Source organism: Phoenix dactylifera, chromosome 4 (assembly GCF_009389715.1).
Source record: "Phoenix dactylifera cultivar Barhee BC4 chromosome 4, palm_55x_up_171113_PBpolish2nd_filt_p, whole genome shotgun sequence".
In the NCBI taxonomy this organism is placed as follows: Eukaryota; Viridiplantae; Streptophyta; class Magnoliopsida; order Arecales; family Arecaceae; genus Phoenix; species Phoenix dactylifera.
The window spans coordinates 20,354,940-20,370,309 of record NC_052395.1 but is presented as its reverse complement, the minus strand read 5'-3'; the positions used below and the strand labels follow the sequence as shown (position 1 = coordinate 20,370,309).

General features: G+C 41.9%; 2 protein-coding genes across 2 annotated transcripts; both read right to left on the bottom strand.

Moving 5' to 3' along the window:
* Window positions 1-808: 808 nt before the first annotated feature.
* On the bottom strand, window positions 809-10,221 carry LOC103712816 (LEAF RUST 10 DISEASE-RESISTANCE LOCUS RECEPTOR-LIKE PROTEIN KINASE-like 2.1). The gene is made up of 3 exons (XM_039125807.1): window positions 9,286-10,221; window positions 3,279-3,314; window positions 809-2,123 (listed from the first exon to the last, which is right to left on the bottom strand). The coding sequence occupies exons 1-3, from the start codon at window positions 10,085-10,087 to the stop codon at window positions 1,090-1,092; spliced, it is 1,872 nt and encodes a 623-aa protein (XP_038981735.1). The 5' UTR covers window positions 10,088-10,221; the 3' UTR covers window positions 809-1,089.
* Window positions 10,222-12,781: 2,560 nt separating this feature from the next.
* On the bottom strand, window positions 12,782-14,858 carry LOC120110654. The gene is made up of 3 exons (XM_039126234.1): window positions 14,588-14,858; window positions 14,149-14,412; window positions 12,782-13,962 (listed from the first exon to the last, which is right to left on the bottom strand). Exons 1-3 carry the CDS (start codon window positions 14,856-14,858, stop codon window positions 12,782-12,784), a joined length of 1,716 nt encoding a protein of 571 aa, XP_038982162.1.
* Window positions 14,859-15,370: the final 512 nt, after the last annotated feature.

Below are 15,370 nucleotides of genomic sequence, written 5' to 3'. Positions count from 1 at the left end.
GGTCCGAGTCTTGGGTGGTGTTATTCCTCAAGATTTCACCACGAAATATGGGTTGGAGTTCCTTCTTGGTAAAAAATCCTAGGTTCCGAGTCCTAGATTATGATGGGACTCCCTTCTAGCCTCAAAATGAATGAATGGAAGAATGAATTGAATGAATGGATGAACCTCAAAATGAATGAATGAGTGAGTGAATGAATGAATGAAAAGATAAAAGATAGGTCTATATGTGAGAACATAATGCAAACACCCATTATATCTCTGATTTGCAGCACATGCCCTGACCTATAATTCACATTATTCAAGGTAGTAGCAAACCAAATTGGAGAAAAATTAAAGCAGATAATATCTGTTTGTGTTTATTTCTGCATACGAAACTACCGAACATCGATACAATTCGGGTGTTCTACTATCATTATTCATATCCATATCTCTCTCAATGGAACGCAGATATGCATATGGTAGGTAGCTACCTCAATCACTTTACAAATATTCAGTTCTGTTTGTAGTCCTATTGAGTCTTGTACAATTTCTATAAATGGAAAATAAGCGACAATATAAACATTTTCTTAACTTAATTACCATTGATATAATAAAATTTTTAATTTGTTGGTTCATAAAGTTTAACTATCTGACTAATATCTGCATTTATATCCATATCAATATTCAATTTGCATCTATATCCATTTGAAGCAAATAAGATATGAATTTTAGAATCCAATTGATATTTTTATCATTATCTATATATGTTAAATAAAAAATGGATATAGATATGAATATAATGATGTCTGATCCATATTTGATCGTTTTCAGCCCTAAAACCAAATCAATTTTTTTCTTGCCATATTCTCCAAACTCAAAGATTCAAAAAGCATTATTAAGATCCATTTATATAATATAATATAATATATACTTATTGCAACAATAGAAGCAGCAAAATAAATGATATTAAACATGTTATTTCATGGCAGCTAAAATATGAGCTTAGAGATTATTATTTAACAGAGCTGAAAAATACAATGAGTTTTGCACCATAAGGAATATAGGTCAATGAATCATTAGAATCATTGATGATTCTAAAATAGAAATTAACTATGGTCTTGGTGGCATTTGCAAGTCACTGATGCTTCCTTCCAACATATTCACTACTCTACTTATTAATGGACGATCTGCAGGTAGCATTTGTATGCACCACAACCCAACTATTATCATCTTTTTGGCAATCTCTTCAGTATCACTAGTCACTCCACAAGCTTCTAGGGTATCATAATGATTGAGATGGTCATAAACCCAGTGTGGAAAATAAATTTCACTAGTATTCTCTGCACTTGCATCTATATTTTTACGTCCACCGACCATTTCCAGCACCATCATTCCATAACTGTAAACATCCGATTTGCTGGAGACAACTCCAAAATTTCTAGAGAAGACTTCAGGGGCAATGTATCCAACCGTTCCCCTCGCACCGACTATTGAAATGATGCTCTCTTTCGGAGGGCATAGTTTTGCCAACCCAAAATCAGAAATCTTGGGACAAAAATCTTGGTCCAGTAGGATGTTGTGAGGCTTGATGTCAAAATGTACTATGCGAGTGCTACACCCACGATGCAAGTACTCTAGTCCTCGAGCAATACCGACTGCAATCTCATATAATTTTTCCCAACCAAGTTTAATCTTTGCATCTGGTACCTCCGTGTATATAAATTTCTCAAGTGAGCCATTTGGCATGAATTCATAGACAAGAGCTCTCTTTGACCCCTTTAAACAGAAGCCTAGCAGACAAACGATGTTCACATGGGAAGTTCTGCCAATGCTAACTACCTCATTGATAAATTCCTCACCATTACCTTTGGACTCACCTAAGACTTTCACAGCTACCAGACGGCCATCACAAAGATTACCCTTGAACACAGTACCATAACCGCCTTGCCCTAACTTATGACTAAAGGATTTGGTCATCCTTTTAATTTCTGAATATTTGTACCTTTTTGGCATCGAGGATCCATATTTTTGTAGCAAGTCTTCAACACTTTGTGCATTATTTGAGTGAGACTTTCTGTAACGAAGAAGATAGACTAAGAGCAATAAGAACCCCAGAGATAATCCTGTGGCGGCACCAATAGCACCTGCGAAGGAGGAAAGGCATAACTACCATTTGAATGTTCTATGGAAGTATTTCATACATTACTTCAAAAATTTAGCATTAACCTCATAATTTGCATATAAACACAAGCAACAATAAACATATCATTTCACATCTATAAAATTTTATGAGCATTCATGCCTATAATCTTGAGAAAAAAGTTATCCAATGATTGAAATTTTGATTTTAAGATTTTCCATCACGCGCTTGCTTTTAAAGTGATAACTAATTATCATTACTCAACATTTGATTTTTCACCCCCTTGGTCCACTATTTCCCCTTTGGTATACCTCTCATACGTATGAATGCTATAACTCTTAACTTTAGCTTTTGACCACTTGGCAAATTGCCAATAATTTTGAGCAGACTATGCAATAGTTTTCTAGATGTGTTTAAGCCATGACTCTTTTTAAACTATACAATTTAATCTGAAGAAGTCCTTATCATTTCCAATATGATGACCCATAACTCTTTTCTTGGATTTGTTATCACTTATTTCTTGGCCATAAATTATGTAGCAATTGGCCATAAGGAAAAAAGCTTCTAGGGGTTTAACATGATGTCAGGAGGCTTGGGTTCTCTTAAAGTTGAGTTACGCCATTGAAATCTTGATGCAATTATCGTAATGAATAAGGTGGCAAACCCAGGAAATATGGAATAAGGTTCAATGAAGGGATTAAAGGAATTTAAAGTGCCCAGAGTTATCGTCTTGCAGTCCTATAATTGGGAGTTGAGTTCAGTTTACTAGGGAACTGGCTAGGTTGACTTAACTGAAAGAAATAAAGATGACTAAGTTAGGTTTTTGAAACTCAGAGTAAGGCTGCAAGGGAGACATAGGGAACTTATAATTTATCGACATAAGGCTTGTATAATCAATCGACACAGCCATAGAGCACTCATAATTTATAGACTCAGGGAACTAGGCAAGATGGCAGGCCCTAGTATGAGGGGAGGGTGGATTATTGCTAGGCTATCCAAAAAAGTATTAAGTAGATAATTTTCCAATCGGTAATTTGGATAACGTTTCATTTACTTCATTGAGTATCGTGAATAAACAAACCAGAAAAAATATTGTTTAATGGAACGGAAGAAGACGAAAACCTTAAAATGGTAGGTTTAGGAGAGGTATGTTGGTTACCTATCATGATTCCCGTCTTCCTTGGATCGTGACTTCCTGCAGCATCAAAAAACAATTACCTCCACTGTTAGAACTCAACCCTCTTGATTAAGAAAAATATATAATTACATCGTCTGTTATTCTATAAATATTCTGTCAAAACAACCATTTTTCATGAACATAAGACGTGCATACAGAATTGTGCTTTTAGAGAAAACTGAAAAGAAGGAATGAGAAACCTGACAATATTGCTAGAATTAGCAGGGACACAAATACAAAGAAGTGAAGTCCCTTGATCTTTCAATGATATCTACTAGAGGTATGATGTTGGTGTCTACTCTTTTTTTATTATCATTGCACTGCCTATTGCATCTATAAGTTTGAGATGAAGGGAGGTTAGGCCACCCAATTTATTAAGATAAAAATATGTATAAGATAAGAACAGAGATTATGCAGTAAAAGAAAGAAAAGGGAGAAAGGAGATAACAATGTAACAGAGTCAAACACTACCCATATGAAAGGAAAGGAAACGAAGAGGGGATTAGGAGATATGAATCCCGGAAGGTTACTGCAGAAGATTCGTGTCCTTGTTGGCTTCAACCATTGGAGACCAAAAGTTTGTTGCAGCCTTTGAACAGAGTCGTCGAGCAGAAGAGTATATTTAAGACTGACCCCTCAATGCAGCAACGGAGTGACAGTTGAAGAGTGCAGAGTTTTGATTTAAGACACAACCACCCAAGTACCTTCTCTGGTTTTTTGGTTGTGGAATGTCCCTAGTGCTTAGTTTGTTCATCAGAGAAAGCCAGAGAAAGTATTTGACCTTTTATGGTGCTTTAATTTCCTACATTGATTTGACAAGAGGAATTAAGGATATGAATTATGAATGGCTTTTTTCAGGGAACGAGATGCTTTTTAGAGGGGTCAAATTGATACACTTGATGCAATGAAACTTTTGGCATTCTGCAGCAGTATTGTTTGTGGAGAAGGGTTTTCTGATGTCACAGGTTCTATCATCGGAGGACACAAGGTTGTAGGACAGGAATGAAAGTTGGATAAAGGAAGTAGCGGAGGAGAAAGAAAAGGAAGTAAACATATGAAGCAACAAAAAAATGTTATGCAAACATATTCCTCTATGAAGAGGGAAGGAAGAAACACTAGATATTTTCCAAGGCAAACCTAATGTTGATGGACTTATTTTTGCATTTCAAGGACAACTTTAGACTTGATTGCCAGAGGATTAGAAGTATATTGGAAAACAGGAGTAGGCCAACTACTTATATTACTGAGCTTTTCCCCCCTTTTTTTTTTGATGAAATTGTATTGCTGATTGATCAAAAGAAAAGTCAACAAGATCCTGGTTTGTGTCATCTGTCTTGACTTCTTAACTAGAAGTTGGATGAATTGTTAAAAGAGACAATGATAAAATTGCGATAAAAAGCTCCTTTTCTGCTGGGTGTATCAAGGTAAGATTAGTGGTGGTCTTCATGCAAGCTTGTCCTTATAATATATAACAGATTTGTTGAGATGGAAGTAAGATGTATCGAGTTGAATTAGACAGGTAGTGAAGAATAGAAAAAGATCGATTATGGAAAAGAATAACTGAATGTGGTGTCTTTGAATTTATGAAGCAAACATGTTAGAGTGAAAAATATACTAGAGCTACAGATAGTACATGTTTTCTTCGTAGATGGGCTTGTCCAATTATTTAAGATAAGCATGATGTAGATGTAGTAATTTAGCCTATTTGGTGATATTTTTTGAGCCAAAATCTTCACAATTTCATACATACAATGTATCTTTATTTCATTGTAATATGATATGAAGGTCTTGGAATGTATGCTGCTCTTTTAGCCGACTTCGTTGGATGGTATACATGATTGAAGAAATTCATGAAAAGTAGAAGAATTGGTTCTGAATAACAAAGGAGCACATGGAAACAGTTAATCTATTAAAACCGCTTATTGTATGAAACCCAGAAATCCTTCAAATATTCAATCGCCCTACGGTGCACACTCTTCACCAAATACGCAAATATTGGTATAATATGCTTAAATATCTGTATGGCGTATCATCTATCTTTACAATATGCTCCTAATAAAGAAAGGAGGAAGAAAAAAAGATCCAATCCAATCGACTGCTTGATTATGTGCTTCAATCAAGCACAATCTTCCATTATTGGAAAATATTAGGCCAGAATTAAGAAGAAGAAGAAGAAGAATGGTGGAGTGTCTCTCAGGCCATAATGTCAAAAGTCAGCACCACTATATGTCTCGTTGAGAGCATCAGTCACTCACATATACTGCAAAAGAAATTCAGCTGATTTGATTGTGATACCCGGCCCTTTAAGTGAACTGGGCTTGGTCCACTTGACCTACCCAGCTAATTTGGTCTAAAAACAAAAATATCAGCGCGTGCCGCGCACGTGCCTGAAGAGGAAGAGGACTCCCGATGGGAGTCTTCTCCCTCCCGATCTCGCCGGATGGAATCCGACTTTGGGTCAGATTCCGATCATGGCCGAGCCTATTTAGAGGCTCCTCCCCACCCTCTCTTCCCCCCCACCGGAGTTCCGGCTGTGATCGGAGCTCACCGCCAACATTTTTTTTGGTTTTCTCCCCCAAAGTTGATCGCCGTCCGCACCACCGCCACAGCTAGTCCTCGTCTGAAAACCAAGTAAAGACATGGCTTTCCCTCTCGAGCTACTCTCCCTCCCTTCTCCAGATTCTTTGGAGCCTCGACGACCGGCTGATGATCGCCGGATTTTGGTTGAGAAGCGTAAAGCTCTGTTTTCTATGTTTTGACAGGTCGAACCCATGTTCTGGTTGTTTTCGCCGCCGGGGTCTTCCTTTGAATCCTCGTAGTGGCCGAAGACCATGACTAGAGCTCCAACCATGACGATGCTTGATTTCTTCGGTTTAAGGGGTCGGAACCTCTGTTTCTTCGATGAAATAGGAGCCACCGGCTGCCGGCCACCTATGGGCCCCTTGACCTCAACAACCACCGCAGCCATCGTTTTAGCTTTGAATTCGGTCGACGAGTCGCTGAATTGCTGGTAATAGAGTCTCCCATGTTTTGATACTCTTTTTCTTTTGTTTCATCGGTCGTCGCGAGGCGGGCAAGCCACCGGCACCGCTGTGGGTCGTCGACCGTTGGGTGTCGCCGATTACGAACGCCATCGAGGGTCATCCTCTGTTTCAGGAAGGAGAGAGAGAAGGCATCACAGCTCTCTTCTTTTTCTCTTATTTTCTCTCTCCTCTATCTAGATTTTCTGTCTCTTAGTGTCTCTCTCTAGTTGACCTGAGTGGGTGGTAGAAGTGACTCAGGGGACCTGGTGATGGATCCCTGGTTGATGTCGATAGGCAGTCTAGGTTATTAGTCCAGTATTTGATTTTTTTTTGATAATCAAGTTTGATTCTGTAAAGGAAGAATCCTGCGCACAAGAAGGTTTTGATTGGGTACTCTGCACCCCTCCTCGTAGACTGTGAAGCAGGTCAGTGATTATTGTGTTTAATCAGTCTTCAATAAAAATAAGAATCCATATACTCGGTCACCATATATATATATACGACGAGGCCACAGGCCGAAGGGGGGTAACGACCAATTCCCAGGTGACAGGTCCATTTATGGACCGGATATCTCCCCGAGGGGGCAGGGGGGTAACGTCCATCTAATCTGGAAGTAGGTGTTTGAGCGAGGTGTCCGAGTGAGTCGGAGAAGGAAATTACTTTTTGTGGGTGCGCCAAAGCAACCCGGGACCCCCGGAGGGGTCACTACTAAAGCGCTGGCGCCTTCTTTTGAAGGTGAAAAATGGAGGGGCGCAGCTTCAAAACTAACGCGCTATATATATATATATATATATATATATATATATTTGTTTGTATCGCTGGATTTGCATCATGAGATTTGTATCAATTTGGCATGTGACGATATGCTTTCATATGATTTTCAGCATAAATATATTCATATTGTTGTTATACGTATCGGATATTAAGAATATGATTATGTGAACAAAGATATCTTGAAGTTGAAAGAAAGTCGTTGTATAAGTGGTAACTAATTTGGCAAAAGCAACATATAAATCAGACAAATAAGATATGGTGTGAACTAACTACATCATAGCGCCAATGAGCTAACACATAAGGATAGCCTCCACGATCTTATACGTGAGACAACCTCCACAAGCTTAAGCGTAGTATAGCGATCATGGGCTGACGCATGGGACCTCCACGAGCTTATATGTAGTATAGCGACCATGGGCTGATGCATGGGATTATATCAATTTTAGACTGAGTCATGATTTTGGTTAGTCCATAGCCGAAAGATAATTAAAGAAAAAATAAAAATCAAATTTAATGAGAAATAGATGAAATGACACATAAAAAATTGTTGTTGAACAATTGGATATATTGAGATACACACACATATACCTTTGATAAAATGTTAATGTGTCTATTATTTGTATAAGCTTTCCGAGTATTGATACAATTTTCATTATATCTAGTATTGCTAATTGATTATTTTCTTTTTACTTATGGTGTAGTGGTTTGAGATTCTTACTGGGTTGTAAAGCTCACAACCCCTTTCTCTTTTTTTTTTTCCAAAGTTACAAGCTGCATAGTACTTGGCTATTGTTGAAATCATAGGTAGAGGAAATGATTAGATAGAGCATCACTGATATTGGTTGGATATTCAAATTTTATAATTGGATCAACTTTATTTCAGATATGAATTGAGATCATTATTGTTCATGGATATTGGGTTTGTGATAAATTTTTCAGGCGCATATTCTTTAGGTCTCTGCTTTAAGAAGTTTGCGGTCGTATGGTATTTCAGACTCGAGTGCTAGATTCGAGATGTGACACTGACATTGATTACTGTCCAATGAAATATATATGCCGACGTGCAATCATTAGGACGAGATATTTCTTGGTAGTTGAATAGTTTCTTTGAGCAATGGAAGAGAAAGAAAAGTTCTTATTAGTTGAGTCGATGCGAGAAAGGTTTCACTGAGTCGCTGAATCACTGTGGATGAAATCGGTGACAAGAACTGCTTGAAAATGTATCTGATACGACAGTCATGGCCGAGGAGTTTAAGAACAGGGATGAAGCTTTTTGCAGGTCACCGTAAAAGATGGATACCCACAATAAGATGGCTGTTGAACCGGAACCTATGTTTATTACTGGACTTGCACCAAAGGGCAGCCCGCTTCCTATCTAAAAGGAGATGAGGAAAAACAACATGGAAAAAGATCCCTTTTGACTCTAGTAAGATTTTGGAATTCATTTGAGACGAAGGATATAGCTGGGTAGAAGCGGAAGGGAAAGTTTAGGTGAGAAGGGAAGAAGTGAAGAACGTGCAGTGCGGAATGAACTATTTTGTGTGATGATAGTTACGCTGATATGATCTTAATTTTCGATTAGCGGCTACTGGCTGGTTGACTGACCTCAACAGACCGTTGACCCCATGTCATCTTATTTCACCCAATCCACTAGAGACAAATGGAAGCAGTACCGAAAAACAGATGTAGAGGACAACGGACCCAATTCTATTTCAGATTGATTTGAAATTTTTAAGTATAAATTTAATTTAAATTTATAAAATTTTAATCTAATTCAACCTAATAAATAGGTTGGATAGATGGGCGCTGCTTGAGAGCAACCTAACTAGGCCGCATGTAAATTTCCTCAAAGTTGGAATTTGTGGCTTCATGAGATAACAGCAAGGTGGGCGTCACACGGTCTTCTTTCCACAATGAAATCACCATCGTGCTCTCGCGTCTGCAAGGCAGCAGACGTGAAGTTTCTGGGCGACCGAGTCTACCCTTTTTTTTTTTTTTTTTTTTTTTTTTTTTTTCTAGGCTCTTTTTCGCTCTTTTGACTCCTAGTTTTGACTAATAGAACTCATTTACAAGCACGCGATGTAGCTGTGAACCATCCATTGGTCCAGACTTCACCAAATCTATGAGTAAAGAAACAAGACAACATGGTAGGTAGCAGTAAAGAGGAAAGGGTTTGAAGGAGGACAACGTACCGCAACTGTGGTCGCGCATCACGCCGGAGCAGAAGCAGGCGAACACCCAACTAGTGCTGTTTGGTTGGGTATAGCCGCAGCGCCCGCCGGAGCTCTCGCAGCGGTCGCATGCTCCCGAGATCTCGTCGGGCCAGCGCAGCTGGAAGCCGTTCTTCAACAGCTCTCCGAAGTCCCCGAGCAAATGGCTCCAAATATCACTGAGCGGCGGATCATTGAGGACGGGCACCACCACTATACCTTGACACCGCTGCGCCAAATTGTATTCTATGGCGGTCGAAAGATATTCGTCGGTGAATATGTAGGACGACTTACCACTGCTGCCTGGAAGGCTGCAGTTTATTTTGTTGTCGATTAGAACGTCTCCGAAGGAGCAATTGAGGAAGAAGGTGAGGTTGATGTCCCAGGAGGTGTAGTCGAGGACGGAGTTGCCCTCGAAGGAGAGGTTGTGTCTGGGCCAGGGACAGATGCCAGCGTCGAGGAAATCGGTGTCGGCAATTGAGAAGGTTCGGGTGGGGTAATAGATCTTGGTCACGGTGTAGTTGTGGGAGCCGAGGGAAAGGATTAGGCGGTCATCATCTTCGCATATCAGCATAAATCCTTCATTACCGCAGTAGGAGGTGGGATTCTGGTGTACCCAGAATGGATAAGTAATAAGTTGTTTGCCACAGGTCGCCGAGTTTGGACAGGATGAGGTTGCGGGGCTGTTCGTGACAGGGGAACCGTTGATGGAGATTAGGAGGAGGAGGAGGAAGACGATGGAGATGAGGAGGGGAGAAGGTGATGAGAGGATTCTACAAGGCATGGTTCCGTGGCTGTGATGCAGGAGTATGAGCGCTGAAAGAAAGGCTTGGCCCTCGGATACTTTTAGGAGAACAATGGAAGGCGGGCGTCTTGACTTGGTGCTTCACTGCTTGCTGGAAAGATATGCCCATCCCCCTTGGCCCATCTTTGGCCTTATGTTGGCTTCGACGAAAGAGGGTGAGAATTGTCCGCAAGAAACTAGTTCTTGGGTTGTCAAACGGGTGAACTGTTGATGAGCTAGCTCTTGTTCAGTTCAAATTTCAGCTCAAGTTTGCTTTGAGTGATAAGTAAATGATTAGATTCAGAACCAAGCCTTCTCTTATAATTGAATAGACTAATTCGAAGAATCTTAAACTTTTCTCATATGTCATTTTTAATAATATATAAAATAATGAATAGCTAGTAAAAATTAAAATTTCTTTTTCTATAAAGAATTGATAATTTAAATACCATAAAATTTCTAGGACATGGCAAGAAGACTTATAAATATTAGATAAATATTAGTTGGGTTGGGCTAGAATGTATTTATAGCATTTGGCACCAAATGTTTTTCAATAAGAATCAATATCTCTCAAAATAAAATCTACATTGTTGTCCATTATCTAAAATATATATAATGCTTTGATGCAAAAATAAAGTTTACACTTTTGAGATAATTTATTCATGTATTAAATGGATGCAAAATAAATAAAAAAAAATAGCGGCATGTTAATACATTTTGATTTGATATGTGGTCTAAAAATATACACGTTAGATGAAATGTAATTTTTATATATCCTAAAGCATATAGATCGAGCTAGGAGATTTTGCGGATAAAAAAGGCTCTTTCATTGTTTAAAAAGATGTGAATTATAAATCATAATGATATCTTTAAAAATACATGATGAACCATACAAAATCCTAGTTTTTCTAGACCAATTTAGACGTGGGGTTTGTTTAAAATGCAAATGTTGGTCAAGTTTACTCATAACCGGCTATTGATGAGCATGATTGTGCACTTATATTGCTCAAAGGTGTATTTGAGGTAAATACGGGAGTTTTTCAGTACATCTACTACCCCGCAGGGATTGTGTTTGCTAACCAATTCAGGGTTGGGAATTCTTTGTTAATTACGAGGAGCAAAGCATTGTTAGGCACACATGCTGCAAGATTTATATTGACCTGTGAAGATTAGTAGATCTTTTTTATGAGAGCAAAATATGGAACTTGGTCTCTCTTCTTTTACCTGGTGCAGACTCAGAATAGTTCCCCTATTTGGATGATGATGTGTTCTTTGGGTCCGTTGGTATACTCTAATCTTAATATTATTTTTTTTTGGCAATGGGGCCTTTATTCCTATTGTTCAGAACCTATAGATATCATCCATTCCTATTGCACGATGGCTTGTCCCAGTAGATGTCAGGGCGTTGCAGAATCTTGAAGTGAAAGACCTTAGAATCTTAAAGTGAAAGACCTTATAGTGGATGGTGAGCAGGATTGAAAGGCAGCATTTTTTTTTTTAAATGTGGCAGACTGAATTCTTTCCATACCGATACTGAGTGGAAATAGTGTTGATAGGCTGGTGTGGGGTCCATCTTCAGGGTTGTCTGTTATAAGCTCGTAATGCTCGGAACCTCCATCTCCTCGTTGTTTTGGCTGGATAGGGAAGATTAATGCTCATCTTAGAATTGCTGTATTTACGTAGAAATTGCTTGAAAGTTGCTTCTTCTTCTTCTTTTTTTTTTTATAAAAGCGGCATTTCATATAATTTTAATATGAGTACATCCTGTTAAATCAAAGGAAAGTAAAGAAAACAAGAGAGAAGGAATGTCCTCCGAGGATGTCCATATGATCTCCTCAAAATGCCGGGCAATAAATGAGGCACCTAGCCTGCGACACTATTCGCCTCTCAGAACACATGTAGTGCCTGAAAAGAGCTCAGCTCCTGGACCAATATGCGCGTATCACGGATAAGAGGGTGACCATCATCATATCTATCCACTCTCCGTATCCAGTCAATCACCACTGAAGAGTCCCCCTCGAGACATACGCGCTCAGCACCAAGTACCCGTCTCGCAAAGGAGATACCCTTCCAAGCTGCCCGTAACTCCGCCCCAACTGCAGTAAAACTGGGCGTACGCCGGCCACCCACCGCTATCATCCTGCCGAGGTGGTATCTGATCACAAATCCGACCCCTTCCGACGTCCGATCCACCGACATACTTCCGTCGAAATTCATCTTGAGATGACCAATGGGTGGGGGCACCCAAGAAACAAGGGCAAATGTGGGCGCTGAAACAGCAAATCGAGCGCTCCAGATATCCCTGGCCATCCCAGAAGTGAACACGGCAGTAACCGAGGTAACCTCTCCCGCATGAAGCACAGCTCTATCCACTACCATCTTCGAGAGTAACCTCCTGCCCTCAAACAGGCTGACATTCCTATCCAACCATATGTAATAAGCCAAGTATGCCCATAGTATCCCCATCTCCACAGTCCTAGGACTCCGCATGGAGGCTCTCGGTCGATGAATCAAATCATATGCACACTCCACCGAGTGGGGAAGAGAGACGGGTGACCTGCACCATATGTCCCTGGCCCTGGGACACCGCAAGAGGACGTGATCGATGGTCTTCTCGGTGTCAGTACACACCTCGCAGCACTGAGTGATCCTCACCCCCCGCCGAACTAACAAAGATCTGGTCGGGAGGCAACCCTAAGCCACCTTCCAGAGAAAAATTGCCACACGCGGGTGGATCCTTAACCTCCAAATCCAACCACCCTCTATCCTCCGAGCTGGTTCCCTACTCACCAACGCCTGAAGATCCCTGGCTCGCACCTGCGAACGCCCTGTCGGCATCAAAACCATCCTATCCGACCTCTCCCTGAAAGGAACCGGTAAGGCCAAGACCATCTCTGCCAAATGCTCCCCAAAAGTCTCCCGAATCAACCCCTCCTGCCAGCGACCCCCACCAGGGTCCATCAGATCGCTAACCCTGTAGCCGGCTAGCCTCGAAGTATCCACCATAGTCGGCAGCTGACCGATCGACTGCTCGGTCACCCAAGTATCCTCCAGCACATCAATGGACCGACCATCTCCAATGGCCCATCTGACCTCCAGGAGCACCAGTGCGGCTCTAGCGCAAATCTCCCTCCATACCAGTGAGTGATGCCAGCCAGCTCGAACTGCAGGGACCAAAACACCATACTTGGCCCTCAACAGGGAGGACCACATACCATCAGACTCTAACACAAATCTGGCTGCGTGTCGCACCACTAAAGCCTTCCATCTCGCCACCAAGGACTGCACCCCCAAACCCCCATATCTGATCGTCTGACAAACAACCTTCCATGCCAACAGATGGATGCCTCTTCTACCTCTGCCCCTCCCCCAAATAAAGTCCCTAAACATCTGCTCAAGAGTCCTCACCAGCACAACCGGAATGAAGGAGTTAGATAGCAAGTAGATAGGGATCGAGGAAAGGACAGACCGCACCAAGGTGATCCTGCCCATCATGGACAGCGAATGCATCTGCCAACCCTCCAACCTGTGCCTGATGCTGAGCTCAAGGGAAGAGCAGTCCCTGCTCCTCAATCGTCGTCCGGAGAGCGACACCCCTGGATACCTCAGCATGCCCTCCTGCTCTCCCACCCCCAAAATCTCCAATATAGAGGTCTTCACAGCCGGTCTAGTCTTCGAGCTGAAGCAGATTGCTGAGTTAGTTACATTGACCCGTTGACCAGATACTGCATAATAATCCCGAAGAATCCTCCAAATAACCCGGGCGGCCTGCCTAGTCAACCGAACCAGCAATAAACAGTCATCGGTGTAGAGCAAGTGGGAAATCGCGGTGGCCCCCGGCACTGGCCAGTAGACCTCCAACTCTTGGGTAAATACTGCACGCTAAAGGGCTCTAGAGAGCGCATCTGCACCAATGATAAAGAGCAGAGGAGAGAGGGGGCAACCCTGGCGCAGCCCACTAGAGGACTCAAAAAATCGAGATGGCGTACCATTCACCAAAATGGCAAAAGAAGGAGCTCTAACACAACTCATCACCTATCTGATCCATGTCTCATGAAAACCAAACTCCTGCAAAGACTGCTGCACAAAATCCCATCCCATCCTGTTGTAGGCCCTCTCTATATCCAGCTTGATCCCCATAAAACTCTTCCTATTCGAAGCTCTGCCAAGGTCGAACATGAACTCCTGGGCTATAAGAACATTATCTGAAATACTCCGCCCACCCACAAAGGCCCCCTGCTCTGGGTTGATAAGTCTAGGAAGAATATCTCTCAATCTGACTGCTAGTATCTTCGTCGGTAACCTTGTACAAGGTGGTACATAGGCTAATTGAACAAAAATGACATGGCTCAGTAGCATCCTGCTGCTTCGGTATCAAGGTGACAAAGGTCCTCTGCCAGTCAGTAGACATCACAGCTATACTGAAAAACTGCTGTATGGCCGCGGTCACATCCTGTCCTACTATCATCCAATACCTTTAGAAGAACAGTGGTGGAAAACCATCCGACCCCAGAGCCTTGTCTCCCTTGAGGGACCATACCACCTCCCTAATCTCACTCTCCGTGACCGGCCTAATCAATGCTGCAGTATCCTCCTCCGACACCCTAGCTAATGGCGCCTGTATATCTGCTGGACTCCCGCTCCCTGTCTGCTCAGTCCATCTAGCCCGGAAAAAGCACTCCAATATCCTCTGTATCGTATCAGGGTCCTCTGACAGCTGCCCATCCTCACCCCTAATGGCTCTGATCCTGCTCCGGTGCCTCTTGATCATTGTCGCTCGGTAGAAGAAACTGGTGTTCCGATCGCCCTCCAGAATCCACTATACTCTTGAAATCTGTCTCCAGAAGATCTCCTGCTGTCTAAGAAGAGAGTCATGCAGCACTAGAAGCGACCTGAGCTCCACTATTTCCTCATCCGATAAACCTCCCCTTCCGGCCTCCTGGGACTCTAACCTAATAATAGCCTCCTCAGACTCCTTAATCCTCCTGAAGATGTCTCCCACCTCCTCACGATTCCACCTCCTCAGCCATCTCCTCGTTAGCTCTAACCTGCAAGACACCCGATACATAGCATCACCCCTGACCGGAGCACCCCATGCCTCCCTCACTATCTCCCAGGATCTTGGATAACATGACCAAAACTTTTCAAATCTAAATGGGGAGCGAAAGGAATCAGTGAATCCATGCAAACCAGTAAAGGACTGTGATCCAAGGCGATCCTCAGCAGATGGGTGACGTGATGATCCGAAAAACACTGAACCCATCCAGCTGTAGCACATTCTCG